The sequence below is a fragment of the Zonotrichia leucophrys genome, chromosome 1A (genome assembly GCF_028769735.1).
Source record: "Zonotrichia leucophrys gambelii isolate GWCS_2022_RI chromosome 1A, RI_Zleu_2.0, whole genome shotgun sequence".
In the NCBI taxonomy this organism is placed as follows: Eukaryota; Metazoa; Chordata; class Aves; order Passeriformes; family Passerellidae; genus Zonotrichia; species Zonotrichia leucophrys.
The window spans coordinates 43643352-43669975 of NC_088170.1; the positions used below are offsets into that span (position 1 = coordinate 43643352).

Below are 26624 nucleotides of genomic sequence, written 5' to 3' on the forward strand. Positions count from 1 at the left end.
ATTTTGTGAAAGAAAAAAAACAGGGGGAATGATACAAATGCATCTGATTAGGACTGATTTTTTCTTTTTTAATTTAAGTTGATCTGGTTTATCTCTTTATCTAATGAGTTGTTAGAATGTTGGTTTCCTTTTCTGGCTCCCAGTGACTGCTCTGACCCTTATGAACCCACTTGCTGAAATATCAGGTGCTGATTCTTTAAAAAATTGTCACCTGTAGTCTATTAAGATAGGTTTTTTTCTGGATTTGAGCTGTTTTCTGGAGGTAGTAAATAGAATTGAGTACTAAAGATACAAAAGATACATAGTTAAATAACTAAAGTCTAGTCAAGAAAAGGATTAAAGATTTAGAATCAATAAAAGCAGATAATCTTGCATCTGATTGTAACTCTTCATGTTTTAAGTTAATTAAAGACTAGCAGACCTTGTAGCATAAAATGTTACATATTGTTCATAAACTTTTCACGGTAAGTAATAAAGAAATATAATTATTAATCTTTAAAGAATTTATAAACTTAATTGGTAATTATAAACTCTCTGATAATGGTTTTTTTCTCAGTGATACAATTTAGGTATAGCATTTCAGTAACTTCTGCTTATTTTCCTTATTCACAATGCCAAGTTTGTAGTAAGAAGCATTTTGTCTTTTATCAGACCAACTGATACTTAGATTAAATGGACAGATTTTGCAGTTTGACAAAAAGCCTTGTGTGTGTATGGTTTTTTTCTCCCCAATAGCAACAGAGGGCTTAACAAAGATGCTTTATTTCTGACCTTGCCTTAGTTATATTCTTAGAACACTGCAGATATATTCTCATTCATTAATTATTCACATATTATTGAACAGCACTGAATGAAGTCCTTAAATTCATACTTAGGTAATGACATGGTTGATAATAATAAAAAAAATATCCCTCTGTCACCTTTCTTTAGCACTCCTTATTTATTTTCTCCTCTTAAAAATATAATTTCTTCTTCAGAAGCATGAGACCATGATTTCTACCCATCTGCCACATTTATTCTTGGTGCCACTATAACACCCTTCAGACCTCATTTTCCCTGGCTGGAACACTCTTCCATATAAAAGACAAGTGCAACACCTCAGCAGGGAATAAAGGGTCTCTGCTTTTAAGCTTGCTGCCAGTAAATACTCCATTATATCTCTCCACTCTGATTCTCATGTCTGTGTTACTCACACACTCACTCCCTGCCATATGGACTTGACAGTGTGTGCAAAGGGCTGTGAAGTGGGACACTGCAAGAACTCGTGACACAGGTCAGCAGGTGCAATGAGAGCCATGGACCCCATTTTGAGCACAAACACAAAATCAGGGAAGCTGAATGGCAGCCTGTGGCAGAAAGCACTAAGAAACACAGAACAGAGGGACAGAAAGTCCAGCTAAGACCTTTGGTGGTGCTTTCAGAGCTAGTTTTTCCAGCAATGCAAGCCAGTAACCTCCTTCCAGAGTTCTTTTTCCTAATCCTCTGCCATTTCACCTATGTCTCCACCTTCACCACCCTGCCATCTTTGGCCCTGATTTCATCCTCCCTAGTTCCTTTTTTCCTCTTGAATTCTATGTTTTGGTTTTTTTCTCAGCCTCAATTTCCCTGCTTATATCTTTTGATAATCATCCCAGTATCTTCACTGCAAATAGAGTTGAGTAGCCCATATTTTCTGAGCACCACCTTTTCTACTAATTTCCTTTGTATTTTGAGGAAGAGGTGATGAACAATTTTGGCATTACTTCTCTTCCAACTATCAGAGTTGCCAGCTGGCATCCTGCTTTCCCCTTCTTTCAAGCACAGCCAAGAACAGCAGTAAGCTATGGCTCAGGTTTTATGGGTATTCACACACAACATTCATCCTTAGATCACAAAAGCTATAACAGAACTATTTTTAATGGTTTATTGGAAATCATGTTGGCATTTTTCTTAAAATGCAGGGTCCTCAATGGGGATATTATCACTTGCTTTAAAAAAGGATGTTTCCAGTCCATAGAAAAAATGTGAGCCAAATGCACGGTAAGGACAAAGAAGTAAGCAGAATTATTCCAAATTTGTATTTTTTTAAAACCAGTTCCAGAAGCTGAGGGAGCAGCACTGAGTAATGACTTTAAAATACTTACCTTGGCAATAGTATAGGTTAGTCAAACTGTTAGGCCTTTGCTCAGTGGTCTGGGCTAGACAGAGGATGCACTACTGTGTTGGATTCAGCTGAAACCCAACCAATACTCCCCCCATCTAGCAAGATGTACAGCTATTATTTCTTCTGCCACTTCCCAGACCTACATTTTGTTGTCCAGAAGCATGACTTGGTGAGTTAAAATATCTCTATTTTTGCTAGTGACTGCAAACAAATCCTTCAGGCTCAGTTCTCCAAGCTTCTCTGGCCCAGCATCTCCCTTGCCCAGCACCCATCTGCTCCTCTGGCCAGGGTGCCACGCAGCCACCTGTGTGCCAAGGCCAGAGGAGGGAAGGGGCCTGCATCCAAAATGATTTGCATTCTCAGACTGTGTCTGTACAAGGAGAAAGGACATCTGTGTAACTTCAGCTGCCGAAGGAATGAGTGGGCATCTCACAAAATGGGTAAAGGTTGAAAGGGACCACAGTGGGTCATCTGGTCCAGCCTGCCTGGACCAGAGGGTCCTCCTAGAACACATTGCACAGGATTGTGCTCATATGGTTCTGGAATATCTCCAGTGAGGGAGACTCCACAACCTCTCTGAAAATCTGTTCCAGTGCTCAGTCACCTGCACAGTAAAGAAGTTCTTCATTTTCAGGTGGAACTTCCTGTGTACCACTTTCTCCCATTGCCTCTTGTTCTACTGCTTGGCACCACCAAGAAGAGTTTGTCTCCACCTTCTTGGCATCTTCCCCTTAGACATTTATATGTATAGAATATTCTTGTACAGAAGCAGCTGTGAAGTTTTCACACAGGAAAAGTTAGTGCAACAGAAACATTGAGAGCATGGAAAGAGTGTCATTTTGAGGGAGCTTTAGTCCTTAATGAAGACGCACACCCTCTAACAGCTTGACATTCTTCTTATATTGAGGCTCTCAAAACTGCACACGGGATTTCTGTCAGCAGAAATTTTAGTGTGGCCAAGATGAGGCCGCACCAGAGCGGAGCAGACCGGGACTGCCACTGTCTCTACTTTGGATACTTCGTCGCTCGACTTCTCCCAGGGACCAAGGCCTGAATGGGGCCGAGACCAGGCTAAGCACAGGGCCGCGATGAACAGGGGGATGCAGCGGAAAAAAGGAGGTGTGCCTTTTTTCACTTTTGGGGCAAATAAACAGTGGGCGTCGCTCCGGCCCCGCCCTGCGGCCCGCCCCGCCCCGCTCCGGGCCCGGGCCCGCCCCGCTCCGCCCCGCTCCGCCCCTCGCACGCCGGGGCCGCTCTGGGATCGCGCCGCTGCCGCTCCCGTCGTGCTCCCGCTGCCGCCGGAGCCGCGGGCCCGCCCGGCAGTGCCGCGCCGCGCCGGGCGGGAGGATGCGGCGCTTGGCGCGGGTGTCGCTGCTGTGCCTGGGCTGCGCCGTCTGCTCGCTGCTCTACGGCCTCAGCCAGCTGGCCCTGTCCCTGGAGCAGGAGCCCGGCGGCGGCCGTGAGAGGCAGGCCCGAGAGCCCGCCACGCCCGGTGCCTGGCGGCAGGCGGGGAGCGCGGGCCGAGGCGCGGCGGGGAGCGGCAGGTACGCGGGGCCGGGGCCGGGGCCGGGGCCGGGGCCGGGCGCGGGCGGCGGTTCCCGGCGCATTCCTGCGGGGAGGGCCGGGAGGGCGGGAGGAGCGCGCCGCTCTCCGTGCCGGCCGCGGGCGGAGCGGGGCCGGGCGGGCGGCGGCGCCGAGGCCTGGCCGCGCTTTCGGGGCAGCGGGCGGGAGTGACTCACGGCCTCCTGCGGGCCGGGTACTGGCGGCTGGGGAAGCCTTAAACAAGCACGGAAAAGTTTCTGGAGTGGCACTGCCGGCGACCGAGGCCGCCCCCGTGCGCGTCCCCGCGGCGCTGAGCCCGTCCCTGGCTGCTGCTTGGTGGGACAGGGCGAGTGAAGGGTTGCGTTTCCTTCTTCCAAAAGGATAAAATTTCACGGTGCTCGTTCAGGTCTGAAACTTAGTAGCTGTGTGACTATCGGACATAACTTCAGTGAAGCCAAACTGTTCGTTATGGGATATTTTGATAACCAGTCTCACAGAAAGCAGTGAGTTCAGTTCTGTAATTAAAGGAGTGCATGTCCGAGCATCTCACACTCTGCAAAGTTCTGTTGCCCTCTGTCAGCAGAAATTTTAGTGTGGCCAAGTGGTGATTGAGACTATGGAATGGAACTTACTAGTTTTCCTTTAGATTATAGTTTCATAATCCTGTTCACCTGTGGCTACCGAAACCCTAAAGCCAGGAAAAGGGGAGTGACGAGAAATCTGTTACTGAAAATGGAGGAAAAATTAGGACCAGACCATTCTGTGCCAGTCTAGCTCTACCTCTGCTCAGATTCCCCAGCAGTTTAAAGCAAAGTGAGTTGCTGGTTTGGCGATGGTCGCTGCTTCCCAGTGCTGCACAAGCTCTGGCGCCCCCCAGTCCTTGTCCTGCCTGTGCTCCTCTGGGCACACGAGTGAGCTGATCTGGTGTGGGGACCTGCTTGAAAACTACCGAGTTTTTGGCCAACTCAGCGCTAATCATGTATTGCCTCATCATGTAATTATAAAAGTGTCGATGCTGTTGTAAAGGACTTACAGAGGATGGCAGGATGACAAACTCTGACTTAATAATCTTGGAATACCATGAAACAGCATTCTGAGTTACTAGGGGTGGAGTCAGCTGAAATGTGAAACCCAGCTATCGACTGGTGTAACTACTTAAAAGAATTTTTCCCCCTTGTTTTTACATTAGTTCAAGTTAATGCAGATTTTAACATGAAAAAGATGTAAGGATAATTGTGCCTCACTTCTAGTTTGTGAAGAACCACTCACTTCTTGTGAGTGGTTGAACTCTACTAGTTCTAAATAAAAATACAATAAAAAACATATGTATGATATTTGTGTTACTAAAGAAAACATGCAGTTTAAATGAAGCAAACTTTTGTTGGGTAGAAGATAATAATGTAAATGAATGATTTATACTGTTGAACACTGAAATGACTTTAAGCTGCATCATACTGCTAGTAAGCAAAAAATGAACCAAGTTTATTTTAAAAGCTGTACTGTTCTAGTATTCATATTAAAAGTGTAGTTTTTAAATTAAATATATGACTGGAGAAGAGCCTCAGCAAGGTGCAAGCCTCAGCAAGCTTCTTGCTGCAGTTATATCAGATGAGATATAAATCTCCCCAAATATGTCGTCAAGTAAAAGAGTTTTACTAACTGACAAAGCTCTTTTCTAAAGATCTCAAATGCCACAAAGCATTCTGCTGTATACAGTTTTTTGGGGGTGCATCTCCTTTCAAAACCAGTGTGTGTTGTCACCTGTGTGGGAATTCTTTACTTATAAACTGCTGTCAAGCTGAAGTCTCAGGATAAACATCTGCTGTTGTAAGTTATTGAAACATGCTGTTTGTGCAGAAAGTGCATGTGCGAAACTTATTTGTGAGTGAGACTCTTAGAAAAGAGAAAAGGCTTTTGTTTAAGGAAAAGCTCTGTCCTGTGGCAGTTAAGAAATGTCCCACTGAATGTTCCTTTAGATGCATTTGTAAATTATTCTTGAGTGTTAAACTGCGTTACATTCACTATCACAAGTGATACACACATCTTGCTGAATGTATTGGTGTTTTTCAGTTTTTATACATCAGCTACTTCTCCAGTAGAGACTGACTGAGCACTATGGCCACATATCAAATGGCCACTTCTGACTGTCTGGTGATCGTGTGATATCCTGAAGGGTGCATAACCTTACAGAGTAAATTGCATTTAGATCACCTTCTAGTCCTTGAAGTTTAACATTTTGTATGCATTAATAGTAACTTTCATAAGTGAGTTGCTTCAGCTGTGTTCACTGATGGCTTTAAAATACAGTTCAGCAAAGCAAATCTATCATCTGAAGGCATTCATACACTCAGCAGTGTTTTTCTGTTTTCTTTAGCCAAGAAGTGTTTTCTTTGCCTGAATAGTCCAGTTTGGTATATTCCACAAGGGCAGAAAGAGCTCGATCATGCTCTGGGATAGGAAAGGGAGACACTGAATTTTCTGTTGGTTTTTGGAAACATGCAAACAAGAAAACTTCAAGTATCGAATAAGGCTTTGGAATACTACACCTGGAAGAATTTAGCAATGGTGGTGATGTGTTTAAGAAGAAAATAACTTAAAAGGAAGTACCATATTGAAACTAGAATTACAGATTGAGGCAGGGTCCTCCAATAAGCATAGTAATTCCCAGGAATTTATTGGGTAATCAGTTTAGTAAGGAGTTGCTTGTTTCAAACACTACTCTAGCCTGAGGAACAAGAGGACTGGAGACTGAAGGCTTGTATCTTGAGACTTGATATAAACAGCTGAAGAACACTTTAAGAATTTAATAGCTGAACATCTTCATAAATGCCTTGGATGCAGGACTGGAAGGGATACTAAGCAAGTCTGCAGATGATACAAAACTGGGAGGAGCTGTTGACTCCCTCAAAGGCAATATTTTGTTTGATTGTGCCAGTCTCTTGCTCTCTGACTGTTCTGGCAGAGGGAGAGTTAAGTGGATTACAGTGCATGGAAAAGGGCAGAAGGTATATCCACAGGCTTAGCAGTGGAGGGTGGTTATAACAGGTAGCTGGATCTTTCCTTGGCCTATACACAGCTGTTTTCATCAGTGTCAGAGCTTAACCAGCAGTTTCACCAGCTTGCTTCTCAGCCATTCTTATTTTAAGAATATTTTAAGAATTGGTCCAGAACCTGTCAAAGCACTTCAAAATATGAAGTAAACTTAAAAGGATTAAACATTCAATGATTTGAAGTTGAAACTTCGTTTAAAAACTGCTGAATGTGGCAAGAATTTGAGCAGCAAATATTATTTGCATAGGAATGTTGTGAAGCAATGAAACATTATCAAGATTTTTCCAGTTTAAAAGTTGAGGTATCAGACATCTAGCATTGCATTGACTATCTCCTATCTAAAGCCATTGCTTCTGTGACTAAATATGTCATAACAAATTTGTGGTATTGCTGCAAATGTTCAGAAAAGCTGTTGAGGAGAATTAGAAATTCTTAGTGTGTTTTAGAGTTGAATTAAGCATTTATCATCTCAGTTTTTACTCCTGTGTGATTATGAGCAGGAAGGAAATGCATCCTTCCTGTTTTGCTGCACTTGTGGGCTGTGCTGTAGGAGAGACATGAGTCTGTCTATTGGCTGGTTCATGCAGTTGATAGAACTTAGGTTGTTAATGAAAGGAATTTTGACAGGAAAGTAGTCATCAGGGCTGCACCCCTCACCATTTGGACATTCTGCTAAGTTGCTGTGGAGTTATAATAGTACAAATATGCCACATGGATTGAAAAGTGTTTCTAACTACAATGATCTCCATTAACAAAAGGAGGTTACCACTGATTGTTGAGGGATCTCTTATGGTTAAAACTTGACTTGCCTGAGCACAGGAGCTCAGTCTTCATAACTGCAATTTATGCACTGCTATTTCACAAACTAATCTGAAATTGTCCTTTCATTCTAAAAAGTTTTCAGGTCACAATATAGACTTTTTCTATGTCTGCAATACTAAAATTTCTGCTACCCAGGGATGTTGAAGCTAGATTAACTGATAGAGGTAGTTAAGAAATGGCTGGTTGCTTAAGGAAAAGATGCTTTGAATTGGCAAACAGATCATTGAGAATGCTTTTCTATGACACCCCAGTGAATTTTGCAACTTCATATTTCTTCTTCATTATATTTTTGACAGTGATATGTGTTAGGAATTGTCCAGCCCAGTAGTGTGATGGAAGCAAGGCTGCTGCATTTCCATGTTCCTGGATATCCAGGCAGTAGCAAAGTGGAGCATTTATTCCAGTGGGATTATAGGCTCTTAGTGCAAACACATGGCTGGCCACAGAGGTCAGCATACAGGAAACAGTGCTTGCACAACCACAAACAAGCATCCTGATCCTGTTCCCTTCTCTGACTGATCAGGGTGAAAGGTTTTAATGAAAAATACATCAATGTATGTAAGGTGGATTCCTCCAGTAGCTGGCCTTAGACACCTGGTCCATCCAGGAACAGATTCCTGATCCTCTGGCCTCCACTGCTGCTGACCTGTGTGTGAATCCTTGAGGCTTGCAGACCCAATTCAGTTCCTGGCACTCAGACCCTCTTGGATGTGCAGACACCTGTACAGGTGGATGTGCTGGACCTTTCCAGGCCTTAGCTTTGTGGCAGCTGCCCACAGGATTGCGTCATGAAAGGGAGTCTTATGGATAGCTGGTCCTGACCACATTAGCCGCTTCTCAAACGCCAGGTGGCCAGCTCAGACTTTCTGGTGCTTCCAGTTGCCGTGCCTCAGACCCTAATCTCTTGTGGCTATGAGAGAGGTTCTTTCAGTAGCTCAGACTCGCTGTTCTCTGCAGAATCTGGCCGGTCTTAGGGCCTGTCTGACACCTGGCTCCCAGCCCTTGCCCTGTTGGCAGGCTGCTCTGGTGCTTACCAGCCATGCGCCCTCCCACACACAGTGTGCACGTGTCTCCAGTTCCTGGCTCTGCAGGCTCGTGGGCCCTTGGACCTGTGGCCATCTTCTCACCTGCAGCCACTCTGACCTCTGCATGTGCACATGGGATGGAGCCATTCCCACACCCAGGAAAACAGAACTCTTCACATGTGACTGGAACCTCTTATCATCTCTCTGTTTTTTGCATTTTCCTTCCTCCCCAGCCCACCTTTGATCCCACAGTGATTCCTACACCCTTTCAGGCAGTAACCCCATTAGGCAGTTGGTAAACTGGCTTGGAGAGTCTCTCCTGTTACCCAGGCTGGTGCCTGGATCATTTGCCTGGTTCATGGGCTCTCTCTGCCCTTGTGAGTTGGGGCTGTGTTGTGATACTTGGTGTGCCTTGTTTAGTTTGTTTCACCTTACATAATTTTCTGTGTTCAATTTGTGGGGACTGGCCTTTAATCACGTAACAATAATAGATGTGAGCAAAATATCCCTCCATAGTACTGAAGGTGACTATTCCTGTCTGACTAGTAACCTCTCTGAGGTAACAATGACTGTACCTGTTTGTGGACAGGTATAATGCAACTCCCTGGTTGTATAAAGCAATTGTTTGTAGTCCAAGCTTTCATCAAATTTCATTTCAAGTAAAAAAATAACTTAATGAGTGGCATTTTAAATGATCTTAATGTGAATGACAAGAAGAAAATGTTGTCCAATTATTCCACTATCTTAATCCTTTAAATGAAAAACCTTTGGGGAATATGGTAGCATGTGGCCAACTGAGGGAGATTGCTGTTGACAGGAGAATGTCTTGAGCTAACATTAGGTAAATTGCATACATACGTATCCTAGTAACACTTTTGTTTTTAATATGCAGTTTATGAATCAAACCCAAGGCTGATAATCTTGTGCTAAATGGAATGTTTGAAAGGCCTAATGTGTCAGAGAAGTAACACAGCTATTACTTCAGATTTGCCTCTTGCCTTGGTAGTTTGGGTAGGATAATACTCAAGACAGCTAAGAAAACTCGTGTTGACAACTGAAAGAGGAATCCCCTGTAATAATAGCGTAATAGTCTTCCAAACCACAAAACTCTTTTGGAGAGATTGTCTATTAATTTATCTTAAAAGTAATGAGAAACAGTTACTTCAAAAAGCTAGTAGTAGAGATCATAAAGATTGTTCTTCACATAAGGCGAAGACCATATGTGCCTTGGAGTTTTTATAAAACTTCAAAAGCCACAACGAATAATGCAAAGAAGAATCTGTCAGAGGGAACTCGTGGTTTTATACTCTGGTAAAGAGCAGTGCAGATATCCCTGAAATAGAGTTGCAGTCTATATTTTCATTTTTTGTACCTGGGTATTTATTTGTGGAGAGCATTCTTAAGTCATGAAATAAAATTAAATTGAAAATTCTTGTGAACACATTTATCTACAGAATACAAGGATTTCCTGTGATCTGGCAAAGAACTGCACCATCCCCCACAGTACTTAAACGAGGCTTTGTGAAATGCTGTGTTCATCAGGTCGTTTTTCTCAAGTGTTACAAAAAGCAGAAATTACTAATCTTGACATTCTTTGATGCTATATTCAGCTATTATTGTCTGGTATTTGCAAAACATTGGCCTTCACAGGTTTCAGATTATGCTACCCAAGATGGTACTGATTAATTTCAAATTTGCAAAGCCAACTTTCAGTAGAGTTCTGAGCTATAGTCCTTAAATACTGCTGATGAAAATCAGCAGCTTTTGTGTCGGTTTTCTTGCACATGTCTTTCATTCACAGATACTGACTTTCATAGGAGAATAAACACTACTGGCTTTGTGTCACCAGGTCACAAAGCAGAGAAGGTCATGCAAGAGAGTATTGCTTGCTTTACAATATTCTGCTTACTCATTTCAGATCGTAATTCTTGATGTTGATTTTCTCACCAGAGCCTTTGAAACACACCCTTTTGTTTCTATTTAAAAATATTTCCTATATTGCTGTTGCATAAAATGTAATGATGAACTAGTAATCCCTGCTTTTTTTTTAGCTGTTAATATAGCGCTAGTAAATAAATTATTGGTCTTGCTTTTAGTATGTAGAAAGAAAACTTGTGAAATGTTGTGATTATTTCTGTATTGCATTAACCAGCTGTTACAAAACAATGGAATTGCTTGGTGCTGCTGAGTCCTGTTTTTTATTAAAAATCCGATTTGCATGTTTGCACGGACTAGAGTAATGGGTGAATAGGGATTGTGTTAAATGGACAATATAACCTCAAAAATTACAAGTTATAGTTGCTCCTCTGCTTTGACTAACAAAGGTATTGAAAAGGTGAAGTTCTTTCTAGCAGTAAGTTGCCATTCACTCCTTACTCATTGCCTGTGGGCTTAATTTAAGCCTAGAACATAGCAGGAGCTTCAAAAATCTCAGCCCCTCTGTTTTTCTCATTCTGAAAATACATGAAGAGGAAAGGCTATAGGATGGGACCATTCTACCTTTCAAAAATTCTGATTGGCTTCTAATACCTTCTCCTTTGTATTCAAGTTGCATTACATGGCCTGTTTTCTGCCATCTAATTAACTCTTCAAGTTATGCTTGAGCTAGGAGACTATCCATTTAAATTTGCCATAAAATCAGTAATATTCATATAGGTTATTTTTGTCTTATTCTGTTAGGTGTAAGAATTTGTCTGTATCTTTCTGGAATTCCTATTGGATGCTGCCCTCTGATGTTTGTGGAATGAACTGCTTTTGGGAAGCTGCTTTTAGGTAGGATGTTGTTAAATAGTACTTTATCGTTTGATTGCAGACAGATGTAGCTGATGTTTTTTGGCTCTTTAGCAAGGTGGCAAAGCAAAATATCTTGATTACTTCACATGCATTTCACTTGCTTATATTGTGGTTACCTTTATCTGGGGTTTTTCATGTTACATTTGTTTCTGGAATTGTAGACTCAAGTGTAACTACCAAGAGTTGATTTTTTTCAGTTATATTGCTTCATTAAATAGAAACTTGCTAACATCTGTTGAAAGCCTATCTGAGTATAGTCTGAAAAGTTAATGATAAATTATTTTCCAAAAATAAAATTTGCTGCACATGAATACCCACGATATAGCTTGAAATAAAATTGTATGCTTAGTAAGTACATGTGGATTTTTTAAAATTCAAGTTAAATGTTATATAGAATTTAAGGAGGGTACTTCATTGAAAAGCATTGAAGAGACAGTTTTGAATGTTCTTTATATGTTAAAGAATAGACTGTCTACCTTAATGCTGCATCTTTAACAATAAGTTTAAATGTTTTGATGTGGTGGCTCAGATGTTTTAGGCTGTCACATTACACAGGTTTCTTGAAAAGAAGTAAGCTACTTGTCAGGTAATTCTCTGTGACAGTGTTCGCGGGGGTCTTAGGATGAGGGAAGAGATGAGGATCTGACTCCATGTTTCAGAAGGCTTGATTTATTATTTTATGATATATATTATATAAAAACTATACTAAAAGAACAGAAGAAAGGATTTCATCAGAAGGCTAGCTAAGAATATAATAGGAAAGAATTATAACAAAGGCTTGTGGTTCACACTCTCTGTCTGAGCCATCTCACTGTGACTGGCCATTAATTAGAAACAGCCAACATGGGCCAGTCACAGATGCACCTGTTGCATTCCACAGCAGCAAATAACCGTTGTTTACATTTTGTTCCTGAGGCCTCTAAGATTCCTAGGAGAAAAAATCCTAAGGAAAGGATTTTTCATAAAAGGTGTCTGTGACAGTTCTCTAACCTTCATAGTTCAGTACATAACTGAAGTTGTAAGTCAGTTTTTCTTACATTTAAAATTTTGCTGATCGTCCTTTGATATTTTTTGTCTTTATCTTTTGTTGTTAGCATGAAGCTTGAATGTTTCTGGGAAAGCAAAGGGGAAGAAAAGCTTAGCTTCACAAGACTTACTATTTTTTTTAAAATTATTGTGGGAAAGACTTTAGATCCCTTATCCCTCTCTGCTTGTGTGTTGTCAGTGCTTTTTAAGCTCATTGGTAGTCAAGAAATTCCTTAAAGAAGTTACTTAGATTGATTTTTATTCTGTTAGTGAACTTCATCAGCAATTTGGGGCTGCTGGGTTTCTCACATTGCCATAGGTAGCAATCTGTACTGTGTCAATCCATAGGGATGCGCATGTTTTTGTTAGGCAGATGCAGCTATCTGAATAGACAGAAATAACTTTTTTTTCCTTATAGGTTATGTTTTGGGTGTTTAGCTCTATGAAGTTTAGTCCAGTGGGATAAATGAAATGCTGTTGTGATTGAGGGTGAAGGGGCTTAGCTTATGCTAGGTGGAGGGACAGGATATGATTGTAAGCTTCATTTAATCCTTGGACATCTGGGCCAGTCTGACACTTGTAGTGTTGAGCCCAAGGGAGGTTCTTGCTGTCTTCTGACCCCACTAGGCCTGAGGAAGTCCATGATACAAAGTAATGCACAAAAATAGCAGAAAATGTCCTTTCTGGATATTCTGTCAGGCTTCAGGCAGGTGGAACCTTGGAACCAGAAATGGACAAATCCCATGCAGTTTATTTACACGTACCTTAAGCTATAACTTGTATTAATCTATTAAGAATTCCATATGTGGCTGTGAGGACAATTCTGTTGAAGCATGCATTGATTATGACTTCACTGGGTGAGTCCACTTTCATGATGAAACATGGTTCATGGTGAGCTCTAAGGTTTGCAGAATTTCAGGTTTATACAATTTGAAATTGAAAGAAAAAAAGCTGCTTAAATGAGTAAAGGGTGTGTGGTGTTCAGATTAAACATTTTACATTAAGCTGGATTGTTTTATCAATAATCTTACTATTAAATTTATCCCCATATGCTGTGCTGACTTCAGTGCTTGTTGAATTCCTCAGTGACATGCTCTAATTTATCCCAAAATTAAAATGTCTCCTTTCAGTTTTCCACTAAATTTTTAAAACATTGTGAGCTTTTGGATTTTTAAGTATTTTTGTTGAAAAAAAAACTTGTTATCTCTCTGTTTCTAAGTTGTAATTCTATTTAGCTTTTTTCCTGGATATCAGGAAAATTATATTTTATATATATGATATGTTTACTCTTGAGAGAGCTTAGCACAGACACTTTTGAAATGCAGCTTTCTATGTTATTTCCTTTAAGTAGCTCTAAGTGTATTAAGTGAAAACTAATGTATAGATTTTTAAGATTCAAGTATATGTGATAGAAATGTTGGAGACATATAGAAGAATCTGGAAAATTTTTGAGAGATGTGTGTATATAGACTTCAGTATGAGTCATGCAATAGTTGAAGAGCATTTGAAATTGATGACCTCTGAACAGGGGCTGATTCTAATAAGGAATAATAAGGATCTTCAGGTTAGTCAGTGTAAGATCAATTGCTTTTGCTGTATGTAGGAAGGATTTTGTATCTATTTTGCACCCACATTTTTTCACCACCATTCTGATTATTAACTTTATTCTGGCACAGAGTATTTGTTAGCTTTCACCTTGACAGAGGAAACATGAGATTGCTTTTGCATACAGTGGTATAGATTTTATCAAAATTTTAAAAATGCTGATAGAGATAACATGAGGCTCAGATTTTGCATGGTCTAGATGATGCTTTTCTTATCTAGTACACCTTTCAAGGTGCTCAGTATTGTCTAGCTGGTATGGCTGCTTATTTTCTAATGGGACTGACTAGGAAGAAGTTCTTAGGGGTCATTACTATGGCTGTCTGACCAGGCTGATTTCAGTTGTTGGATGTTGCAACTAAGTGGGTTTCAACTTGTGTTGCTTGCTAAAGTAGAAAGTTTCACTAAGTTTTTGGGTATATTGAGCTTCATGTGGTGTGACTATATTGAAATTAATTCAGATAGTGCTGAGAAAAGGAATTTGTCTAAATTAGCAGGCTCATTGGAGAATGAGGCTTCTATTTTTATAGTTAATGAAAAATTACTCATATATTGTAACTTCAGACCTAATCTACTAATTGAGTTGGCATTGAGTAGATTACATTTGGACATCATATGCAGTGGTATCATTAGTGTACTTTTACAAAATAAGCTCTTGATTATGACATGTTTTACATGCAGTGCTGTAGTAGAAAGTTAAGCTAAGTAAAAAATTAGAATTTTCATCACTTTCAAATCCAGATAATGTCTGTAGTTACCTTGATCCTACTTGTAATAAGTGTGGGAGTGATTTAACAGCAGGATTTGAATCAGTGTAGCTTTGCTGCCTTCTTACTCTGCCTATTTGCTTTGTTTTTCTGGTGACTAAAGGCTGCCAGGTTAGGCTTCTTAGTGGTTGATTGATTTAGATCAAACAGGGCATTAAAAGGAAAAACGATGCAATGAGCCATCTGTATTGTACTTACATATCTACCATTTGATTCTCTGAGGTATATTGTAGTGTCAGCTTTGAAATAATACAGTTTGATTATGTGAAAATACTTTCCCTCCACAGTTTAATGAATATAATTAGTGTTTTTTGTGCTAATGATGAAAACCACTTCTATTACACCAAATTAGATGGAACTGTATACAGGATATTCCTGTGGTTTTGGTACCCTCTAACCTGTGCTTTCCATGTATTTTGTGAGAGTAGGAGAACTTTACCTTATACAAATAAAGGTGACCTCTACTGCAATTCCTTGTGTCAAGTCTAAAGGACAGAGCTAAGCTTTTTGTGGAGCTGGTGGGTATTTTCGTGCCAATAAAATTTGTGTTGGTTTTTTTTTCCCAGGAAATGCAGCTGGGATGCCATGAAGGTTCTAGAAAAGTATGGCTTGTCAAAACATACCTCTGTAGCCTACTATCAAATTACAGCTTCATAGCTGTAATTGACCTAGAAATGCTAATTTAATATACAATGTGTCATGGGAAACATCTTTAAATATAAGGCAGTGTCTTGACAGACAGGCTCTGGAAAACCTTGTTACAGCAGATTCACTGAGGATATCCTGTGTTCTTCTCTCAGAGATTGTTAACAGCAGAATTAATCAGTATAGAATGAAGGACTTAGCACAGAAATACTTCAGGACAAGGCTTGTACCTGGCCTTTTGCTGCTGCTGAGTAGCATGTTTTTAACATCCATGTTTTTTACTCACATTGGCAAAAGTGGATTGTTTTAAATGTGTTTCCTGAACTCATGGAAGTATGTGTGGAGGTTTGTCTCTAGTCTTTTGTTTATTTTTACTGTCCCTACCCCTCATGTGTAATTAGTGTCCTCACAAAAATTAAATTCTCTTATTTCTTCCTAAAGACTCAAATCTTGTCATGGCATCCTATGTAGTATCTTTTACTACATTACAGGTACCTTCTTTCTCTTCTATTTTAATTACCAGAGGGTTTTTTTCCCTGCAGGAGCAAGGACTGCCGCAGTATTGGACTTTTTTTTTTTTAGAAATTAGGTCTGTCAAGTTTTCTTTGTTAGTCTATCCAACATCCTTACTAAAATACAGTTTGTATTTCTCTCTATTGTTGCTTTTTTCCAGCTTTTCCACTGGGTTCTCCCACACCAAAAGATGGAGCTATTATTAATTAGAAATGTGCATATTAAAAAAAATCTATATTTTTTTGTTTTTCTGCTTCTCAGTAAGTTTTTTTAAAGTATCTCCTCACTTTTGAAAGCATCTTAACCCTTTCAGAACCTGCATTTGACGTTCACTAAAGGTTCATACCAGAGCTGTGATTCCTGATACCTGTTTAGCTTCAGACATGTTACTATTCTTGTAGAATAATTTTATTTCGCTCATTGTCAACTCAGCAACTGAACTGCTAAAAAAAATGTATTGCCAAAAGATCTTGTATCACTTGGTCATAACAGATACCAGACCAGTTATCTAAATGAGCACAATTTTCCTTTCCCTGGCTTCTGGGGAGGTAGCTGCAGTGGAAGAAGGATGGGGAGAAGGGTTACAGAGGTGGGTGGGAAAAGAAGGGTGCAGTTGAAGGCAGAAAATTTGGCAAAAAATCAGTGGAAAAACTGAAGCCATGTAGATATAATATTGAAGAAGGAAGTGAAAAAAATAATGAAAGCCATAATTGGCTTTGTGGGTGGAACACATTCACATTGAAGGTGAGGCTGCAAAGCTCAAGCTGATAAGCTCTGCTGAACAATTTACACTTCACACTGCCTCTCACGTGAGGAAGAGGAAAGAAATGAAAGGTGCTGGCAGCTGAGGGTTTCAGTAAATAGTGTTCCTGGATGAAGGTGGGGATAGGACTTCTCTCTGGGGGTGGACAGAGGTGTGTATGAAAGGGAGAGGAGCAGCACTGAGGCCTGCTTGCTAAAAGGAAGGCTGTGGTTCCTAGTGGTCTGTGTGCAGGGAAGTCAAATGCAGCTTATAATCACTAAAGGATGTCTTTTCATGGAGTCTGGAGTAAGGACCACAGTTCCAAAATCTCTTACCTTCTGCCTTAATACATTTCTGATATCTAATATATCTCATTCCCTTTGTAGTGGGTAGTCCACAGAGGGAATGGTGGCCTGTTCTTTCCAATGGTTTCTTGCTCCATCTGCTTCAGAGATAAAGCTTTATGTTGTCAATTTATGGATCTGAGTCCAGCTGTTTCCCATTTGGTATAAGCTGAAATTCAGTTTTTGTTAGCCCTTTCTAATATTTTTTTTTAATTTAAAGAAATAATTTTTAAGCACAGATTTAAAAATATTGAACTCAATAAGTTTGAAACTTACAAAAGAGGTTGTATGACCAGAGTGACTGTAAAAGCATTATAATATGATCCATCAGTTTTTTGTTGTGTGGCTTAAAAATGTCCTTTTATTACAGAGGTTGCTAGATGTAGAAATAATAAACTACAGTCTTTGAATCTTAGTGCATTTTAGAGTTTCTTCAGCATAATTTTTGTCCTACTTTATTCATGGAAAGCTGTGTGTTATGTAGTTCAGGAGCTTGGTTTTCAGCTATGCAGTTTGTGTAGGTTTTGCCCTTATTTATCACATGACCTTGTAATATCACTGTAGGCTCTCATGACTTCAGGGCTTAATTATTGTAATTCCCTTTCCAGTGGATTAGTGATGAGGCTAATCTGCTGCTTGCAGCTTGTTCACACTGTGGCAGTGTACTTGTTTTTGGGTTTCAACTACCCTTATTATATTCAACTGGCATTGTGTGTTTTACATTACTACTTACTACATGGTGTAATGTTTAAATTAGCTTTATGTATAAAGGTCTGAATAGGCATGTCTTGATTATATTTCAAGATTCTTTTTTTGTGTGTGTGTTAACCTAAACTAATTTTCAGATTTTGCTTCAAGATTTATAAAAGGTTTCAATCTGCAGATTAAATAATCTGAATATAGATGTCTGCGTATTGGTGTCTATGTCACTTAGGTCTTAAACAGTGAGTAAAATTGAAAGGGCATAGAGGATGATCCAGGTGACCAGCCATTTAGCTGCTGAGATGTGAGTGGTTGGTATTAATCAGGAAGCACTTGGGTATCCTAGACATCTTTTTAGGAGTAGTAGACATAAAATGATCTTTGAAATACTCAGTCTTTTTGGCATCTGGAGATCAAGTGGGATATTTTAGAACTTACTAAATGGCACTATACCTGTGTTGAAAGTTGATTCAAGCATTAGGTGTTCACTTCGAAATAAGGTGGATTACTCTCTATACTCCATAACCTGCTCGTCTCTGTTGGCTTTAATGAGACTTCAGACACAGTTGAGGTTAGCATCTTCATTTAGGTGCCCTCTTTTGGATCTAAATCTGACCTATGAGGTCTTTCATCCATGTGATTTTTAATAATGCTCCAGACCTTGACTTAAGACTGGCTGCATAATCTAATTAAATTTTTTTGGAAAAAAAAGTTTTTTTATTTCCAGGGCATTAAATTCTTTCAAAACTTACAATGTTTTTTAAAGGCAGTAATTATTTATGGCATTCAAATTCAGTAGTTTTACAGTGATAACTTCGCTTATATCTTGCCTTGTGAAAGTAAAAATGTGTGTAGTTCTTCTGTGCCTTAAAGAAAAGAGGCATATTTGAATATTATCTATTGTAAATTTAAAGGAAAACTTGTATGTATTTACATGGTTGCATAAGTTGAGTGGAGATTATGCATTAAGTATCACATCTGGTAATTTCTGTTTTGAAGTGTCTCCAACAAGTTTCTAAGAATGGGTGATGTATCAAGCATTTCTCTATTGTTAGTAGTTTGGTAAAGTCTTTTCTAACTTCAGAATTGGTTTTGTGTTCATAATTTGGCATTAAACTTGTAATTTAAACCTTCAGATACTTTTGGTTCTATTAGCCCCCTCCTCCCATGGTCTGTGCAAACAGCTCAAGTGCATAATATTGTTTTCCACTTGGGCTTTGAGTTAATGTGTGTTTAAAAGCTTTGAAAGCTTTTCTTTCTAAATCTGTGAAATCCAGGAGATTTTTGCGATACCCACTTTGTTTACCACCAAGCTAATGGTATTTGCCTGATGACAATTTTAGCCTATTGTACTGAAGTATTGAAATAACTTTAGAATGTGCCTGTATTATACATTCCAGGCACATCTCCCAATAACTGTTGCACAGGTGTCTTCAGGAATAAAGGATTTCCCAGTCCCCACTCCTTGCAGTGATTTAGCCTCAAGGGCATGGGCAGTGTGTGTGCTCAGTGTACCTGAGGGGTTTCCAGGAGCACTGGGAGCCCCAGGGCATCCCCCAAGGCCATGTGAGCTCTTCCTTTCCCCCTCATCCCAGCCCACGTTGTACTCCTGCAAGACAGAAGGACAGGAGAAAACTTTCTGTGTGTGAAGCACTGAAGGGTGTGTTTGACAAAAAAGGACTTACTGGAACAGAAAATGGACAAAACCTAGATCAGTCATTTTACTTCTTAAAAGTAGATGTTATCTCACTTTTGTTGTTGAGTTCAACTCTGCTGTAATTGTCATTATTTTCCTATGTCTGTGTTTAGTGCAGGGAGGGGGGAAAAGACCCAAGCATAGACTTAATCTACTGTCAGCCTTTGACATTTTAATGTGACTTCATGTAGTCTTTCTTTTAGCATAGCTCTTATAATGAATTTCCTTGCTAGTAATGAATAGCAAGATTGTAAGCAATAAATGTTTGTATATGGATCTTCTAGACCTTTTTTTTTTCCCTTGTAGGCTGGGGTGGTGGGAGTGATTATGAGAATGGTTCAGGTTAAATGGAAGCATACATATGAGCATGTTCTGTGGGGTTATACTTTGCTGGTTTAAATATGGTAAAGGGTATTTTGTTAATTACTTGCTGCAGTAAATAGTAGTTTTTCTTTAAGCCTGTGCTAGAAATAATGTAAAATGAAAAAATATTTTTGTATCAGATATGATTATATGAAAACACATCCTTCTGAGAAAATGCATCTAGCAGTGGTGGCCTGTGGTGAAAGACTGGAGGAGACTGTTACTATGTTGAGATCAGCCATTATTTTCAGCATCAAACCTCTCCATTTTCATATTTTTGCTGAGGACCAGTTGCATGAGAGTTTCAAAGACATAGTAAGTATTCAAAAATGTATTCAATCAAATTGTAGCACAATATACAACAATTCTACATGTTTGATAGAGTGGCAGAAATGCAGGAGTCTAAGGTAATAAGGCATTTGTAGTGTTGAATGGGGATCTTTGAAATTTTTTCTCGTGTAAGAATGCCAACTGCCGATAGGAGTTTCTCCTAGAGACAGACCAAAACTTTCCGATCTGTCATCTTGAATCTGTTAAATACAAGCCTGATGTTCTGATCACAAACCAGTTACCTTGTATGAGCTTATTTAGAGTTGGCTTTATAAGAAAAAATTATAGATGTCTTTTTTTTGTCTCTGTGCTTACAGCATGAGTCAGTCTTATATTGTTTAGAGAAATGGAAATACCTGTTTTTGAATGTGGTAGATATGGTTATGCCTAACTTTAGTAAATGTCAGTTAATTAAAATTACATTATGACTGGAGTAGCACTTGTAGAAGCTGATGAAGCTGTAACTGTGGAGGGTTATACTATTTTTGTGCTTAAAATGTCATATCAACTGTGACTTCAGTATGTTACACATGCTAATTTATATACACTGTTATGTAAACAGTAGCTGTGGCAAAAATGGAGTAAGATTAAATTGGGAAATACTTCATTGGTATTTGTTCCATGGTAAGTAATTAAGAGAGGAAGAGTGTTAATTAATATACTTACTTTTATAAATAGTAATTTATTTTGCTTCCTCTTCCTTTTGCATGGGATCTGATGTGATGTGTTTTCTTCACAGTGGCTTGCAAGTGCCACTTGTTGTTCAAGTCTTTTGATTAGCTTACAAATTCTTGGATTTCTGTTGTAGAAAAGAGGCATTGTACTTGTGTTCAAGTATCAATTTGAATTGTGATTTGATTTTTTTGTTATAGAATTGAAATAATTTTTGTGATTTCTTATTTTCACATAGCTTGAAGAATTCCCCTATGAAGGAAAAGTTAATTACACGATATATCCAATAACATTTCCATCTGAGAGTGCAGCAGAATGGAAGAAATTGTTTAAACCATGTGCTTCACAAAGACTATTTTTGCCAGTAAGTTACTTTGTAGTAGGACAGTCCAGAAGTCTGTTTATGAAGCATCAATGTCCTTGTTAATCTGATTTCTGTTTGGTTTTAAATGAAGAACTACCACTACCCCCTAAAGTTACTTTTTTAACATCCGAAAAAATCCTCTGAATTTAACATTCTTCTGTGGCACTAGTCCCCCATGGCATAAAAGTCCTTTTCTCACTTGATGCATTATGGCACAGTATCCTCAGAAAGAGGTGTAGGTCATGTCATCATCTCAGAGGTGAGATGGATTCATCACGCCTCATCTCATTCCATTGGCAAGTCTCCTGTGTGCATGGGTCTGAGAAGTCCTAGGGGAAGGGAGACAAGAAAAGGGCTCTTGCTGCCAGTGTTTTGTGCATGTGCTCATCTAAGACACTTCAGAGGACGTGCTTCAGGCTGGGGGGATGGAGCCATGGCAGCTTCTCCCAGAGGAGGGCTCTTAGCACTTGTTGGATCGGCTGCGTGGGCAGGAGGGAGCAGGAGCCCGAGGGGAGCTCCTGGTAGGGTACACCTGGCCTCCACCTACTCCTAAGGAGCCCTGACATATAAAATGTACAGTGAGTACCTTTGCAATGCTGTTCTATATGAAAATTATTTCCTACTACCGAAATTCTTTAAAATGTGAGAAAAAGGAATGATACAAATTTAGTGACTGCAAGCTGTCAGTGTAAAGTGAATCTATTTGCATATGACAAAAATTTGTTTAACTTTTTTGTGTTTTATTAAGAGAAGTTCAATAAAACTTAAAATTTTGGTTTTAAATTTCTTTCCCTCACAGTTAATCCTCAAAAATGTGGATTCACTACTGTATGTTGATACTGACATCTTGTTTTTGAGGCCTGTTGATGATATTTGGTCTTTTCTGGGAAAATTCAACTCCACACAAATTGCTGCAATGGCACCAGAACATGAAGAGCCTCGTATTGGGTGGTATAATCGATTTGCTAGACATCCCTATTATGGAGTAACTGGAATTAATTCTGGAGTCATGCTAATGAATATGACACGTATCAGAAGAAAATATTTCAAGGTATGTGTGTTGCTACAATTGCGTTTTTGGTGAATTTCCATCTTTTAATTCTATGTCTGTTTCATATTCATATGTATTTTTCAAAATGTTTTTTCTGTAATTGTAATAATGCTCTGAAAGTACACTGTGTTTAAAATCATATCTATTTTTAAAATGTCATTCACTATAAGACTTGAATTTCAAGTGTTCTTGACTGATTTATTTTTTCATAGTTCTGAGAGATCCTTTGACTTGATACAGTTTGCTGTAAATTACTTTTGCCAATACATATGCCCACATTATTTCTTCACTACAGGCATCCCAGAAAAAGTTACTGTAAATTTGTAAAATGTATGTGGTTGTATGACCAGGAGGTGGTGCTAAAACATTTAGTAAGTTGTTGAAAAGATGATTTCCAAATTTTGATCATTTACATTGTAGCCAGGTGATTATCACCCTAAGTATCTTTTTGTTTGCTTTGAAGTCCTAGTTTTTGTAGACAAAGAAGTTTTTAATGGAAGCAGCTACTACTACATGCATGGAAGCAATGCACACAGCAATAGAAATGGTCATTGCTTCTCAGACTTGAAGTTTTTTCTTACGTACTTGAAACACAAGTACAAAAGCAGTGTTGTGTGATTATGCTTGGGGGAAAGTACATCTCTGTTTAAGAGAAGTTTGATTAGGGAAAAATAATCATGCAGTCAAAAACTTCTGGAAGAAGCATCCATAAGAGGAGCAATATAAATTTGCAAAACACATTAATTCTCCCCAATTTCCAGTGTGATAAGCAGCTTTCATCCTAGCATTCTTGCTATGTATTTTTCTTGAAAAAAATAAATTCAGAGAATTTAAGAGAAAAGGAGAATGGATTATCTCAGTTGTAGTTAAAAGTAGAGTTATAGTAGCTGTAGTACATGGCTGCAGTTTCTGCAAGAAAACTTACTGGAGAAGAAGTTTATATCTTAAGCTCTGGCAGTGCATTTCTGTATAGTGATATATTTTCAGTGTGGTAAACACTAAGATAAAGTTGGTATTTTATTCACTCTGTGCCAGAATTCTGGTTTGGCTTCTCAGTACAACTTAGTTTATCTGAGTCTACACAGTGGGCCTGAGAGTGTATGACTTTTGCTTGTGACTAATAGCAAAGGAGTGACTATTCTCAAACCTTTGGAAAAGAAGTAGACCAAATTCAGGGGTAGGGACTGTCCTAATACCCTTTGCCAGTGACACTGCAGATGCTTTTGGACCCCACAGGTAACCAGTTCCATGTTGTGTCCCATTAACTATTCCAGTGAAAGACAGTAGAACTAGAAAATGCTTCCCTGTGTTATGGGAAGGTGTGAATTTGTTTATATTCTTTCAGGAGGCTCAACAAATTCTTCAAGGAGTTCTGGGAGGTTTTTTTATCTTTTTAAAAATACCCATAGACCTTTTTGCATGATACTGTAGAGCTAGAGCATTTATCTGAAGTGAAAGTTTTGGACCAGGATATTCCTCCAGTGCTATGGATTTAAAACTGTGGGTTCTTTGTCTGTTGTAGCCCAAATTACAAGCTGAGCCGCTTGAGGCCTTTAAGCATCTTTCTTCTGTTGTCACATTGATTTTTAAGAGTCAGGAGGATCCAGAAGATGGATAAATAAAAAATAGAACCAGAGACTTTAGCCACTGGTTATAATGTTCATCTGGGTAGCAATAACTTGTAGTTCCATGTACTGCTCCAGGATTAAGTAATCTTTTATCCACTTACCTATTTAAGCCTCCTCAGTCTTCTCAGGAGTGTCAGGCCATTTCAGACAAGCATCCCAGCTCCTGGGCTGTCAGTGGTGCCTAATGGATGTTGTTCCTTCTGGTCCTCTCTTATTTGTCTTGTGTGTGGAGTCTCTGTACGGCACAAATGCATGCACTCAATGCGCACGTGTGTATGCTTGTGTACAACTAGAAGTGCATGCACAGATGTGTTACTGAATGTTATCCTGCATTGTAGTGCTCATTATACTGCATAACTGCACATGACATTAGAATTCACGATGAAGCTTCTGATGGTTAGTGCCTACACGTTGTCTCTGCTAAGCAGCAGTTAGAAAACAGGAATGTAAAGCAGTCAAGACTGTTTAGGATACTGAAGAGGTAATAGTAGGTGACTTTTTTTGTATTTGTATACATATAGATGTAGATTTTTTAAAAAGAGATATAGCAAATGCTACAGGTACGGTGCTTTTAAGCAAAAACACCAGTGAGGCAATGTGAATAGAGAGGAATGACTTCAATCACATTTATTGAGAAGGTTATTGATGCTTGAGATGCAGGACTCAAGGAAGGGAACAAGCTCTTAGAAAATCAAACAAGCCCCAAATAAATTAACTTCAGATAGAGCGTGCAAAGGTTCACGGGTATGCTTTAGGAAAAAAAACCAAAGTTCAGAGAGCTTCTGTGACCTAAACCATTACAACTTTTTTTTTTATCATTCATTGTTGCTTAGGGCTGTAGTTTCAAGAAATACGGTGAGCCTGCAAAAAACCAAATTGCTTAGAAAAGGAAGATTCTTGTCTCTTAGCAGCTTGTTTTCCCTACTTTTCTTATTTACTTGGTTGTAGCCTTCGGTTTTCGGTCCTTTCTGTGATTCAGTTCCATTTGCTAACAGTAGAAAAAAAGAAATCCTTCTGCTGGGTTATTGAAGTATATCAGCTTACATAAACATGCAGTAAGTGTTAGCACTACATTTGTGGTGTAAGAACAGGGTAGAATCATGTAAACAGAAGGCAAAGGACTGGCTCTCCCTTGGCATTAAGGAAGTTTAAATTGGTCAGCTGTTAGTGGGACACAGCTGCAGTTTGTTTAGATACTGCTGTGTGATTTGAATACCTTTCCTCAGCTTTATATTTTCTTAAAATTTAAAAAAAAGTAAAGGCTAAATGTGACAGCTTTTTTAAGTCTGACTTCAGCCTTTGCCATGCAGAAGTTTTTTGGTACAGAAATGAGTAATGACCAAGCTAAACAAACAAACAAAAAACTGACCCAAATTGTCAGAAAATACTTTGATGTTCCTCCATATTTTTTCTTCTTGCACATTTTCTTCTGCTCAAATAAACTAGAGTTTTGAGAGTTCTTAAGAACCTGGCTGTATCAGTGTGATGTCATCACAGAAATGCCTACTATCATTTGGGGATTTTTTTCTCAAATTGTTTGCATGTTGTGGAATACTGGAGAGAAGGCTTATATTCTGGACATTTTAAAATTAATGTAAGATTTTTTCTTTGAGTTTTTTTGCTTGAGTAACTTCCAAACAGTAGTTCTATCGGAATCCTACTTCTCAGGCTGTTTCACCTTACAATGGAATATTTTAAAGAAGGGAAACAAGTAATTATTCAAGTAGTTTCCCTTGCTCCTACACTGGTGTCATTATATATCACTGCTATTTTATTAATATATAGCTCTTTTCTATTTATGCAAAGGTTATGGAAATATTACAATTTCCAGTTCTTAAATCTGACAGCACTATTTGTCAAGTAGTATTGCTTCTAGACATCTGGCTATGTGATGCATGTTCTTACCTGCTTTGCATCTTCTTGGGATATCCTCTGGATTTCTCTGCTGTTAAAACTCTGCAGGTGGAAAGAAAATACTATTAAATAATTACTTAATTTAAACTTCTGTTTCTATGTGTTGCTCTAAAATTGTATTTGTCATTGTATATTCTTGTACCATGATTTGCCTGGTATGAATGAGGTAATTTAATTCTGTTTTTATTTCTTAGCATTTTGTCTAAACTTAAACTTAGGTCACTATTCTGGGAATTGCAAATTTCAGGTGAGGGAGTAATCTTTACTGGCTGTGATTCAATCCTATTTATTTGCTTTTTTGGAAGGGTCTAGCTTAGTAATAAAGCCTGTGTTTTATTTAATTTAATCACTTTGCATTGAATCTAATGATAATTCTTACTAGCAAAGAATTTTCTTGTGCATTTCTTATGCCTGTGCTCATTGAATACTTGCAGGCAATCATAATCATAAATTTTTTAGGAGAGGAGAGACTGTAATATTCTGTTTGGCTTCTTGCATAATATAAGGTATAGATCTTTTTTTGTATTAATTCTTGTCTGAAATCTTGTAGTATTTCTTGGTTTAGTCTTCAGTTCTGAAAGCCCTTGATATTTGATGGCAGAAATGATCTGAGGGAAGAGTAAAAGCTGAACTGCAATTTTATGCACTTTCTACTTTGTCAGTGTCAAGAACAGAGAAAGAAGTCTTTGATACTGTAAATCTCAAACTGAGTATTTTGCTCCTGTCTCTTAACATGATATTCCTGTATGCAAATCTGAAACTGTACTGGAGTTCTAATATGATTTTTCTTTTGGCAACTTGCTTAAAAAGCAGTAAGGGTACAGTGCTTGTACTTGTTCAGGATTTTTCTCTCTATGGGACTTCCTGTTATTCCATCCACACACTCAAA

The 26624-nt window shown here is 38.9% G+C and overlaps 1 protein-coding gene across 2 annotated transcripts in view; it reads left to right on the top strand.

Annotated features, from left to right (window-relative positions):
- Positions 1-3422: 3422 nt before the first annotated feature.
- The window catches only part of GXYLT1 (glucoside xylosyltransferase 1), a 28678-nt gene continuing 5476 nt past the window's right edge, over positions 3423-26624 (top strand). Inside the window, exons 1-5 of one of the 2 annotated variants that reach the window (XM_064732380.1) lie at positions 3423-3687; positions 11263-11355; positions 19917-20091; positions 21017-21142; positions 21942-22193. In XM_064732380.1, the coding sequence (XP_064588450.1) occupies positions 3491-3687; positions 11263-11355; positions 19917-20091; positions 21017-21142; positions 21942-22193 (843 nt within the window). In that variant the 5' untranslated portion in view covers positions 3423-3490. The remainder of the gene's footprint in view (positions 3688-11262; positions 11356-19916; positions 20092-21016; positions 21143-21941; positions 22194-26624) is intronic. The other variant, XM_064732388.1, reaches the window with a different exon arrangement.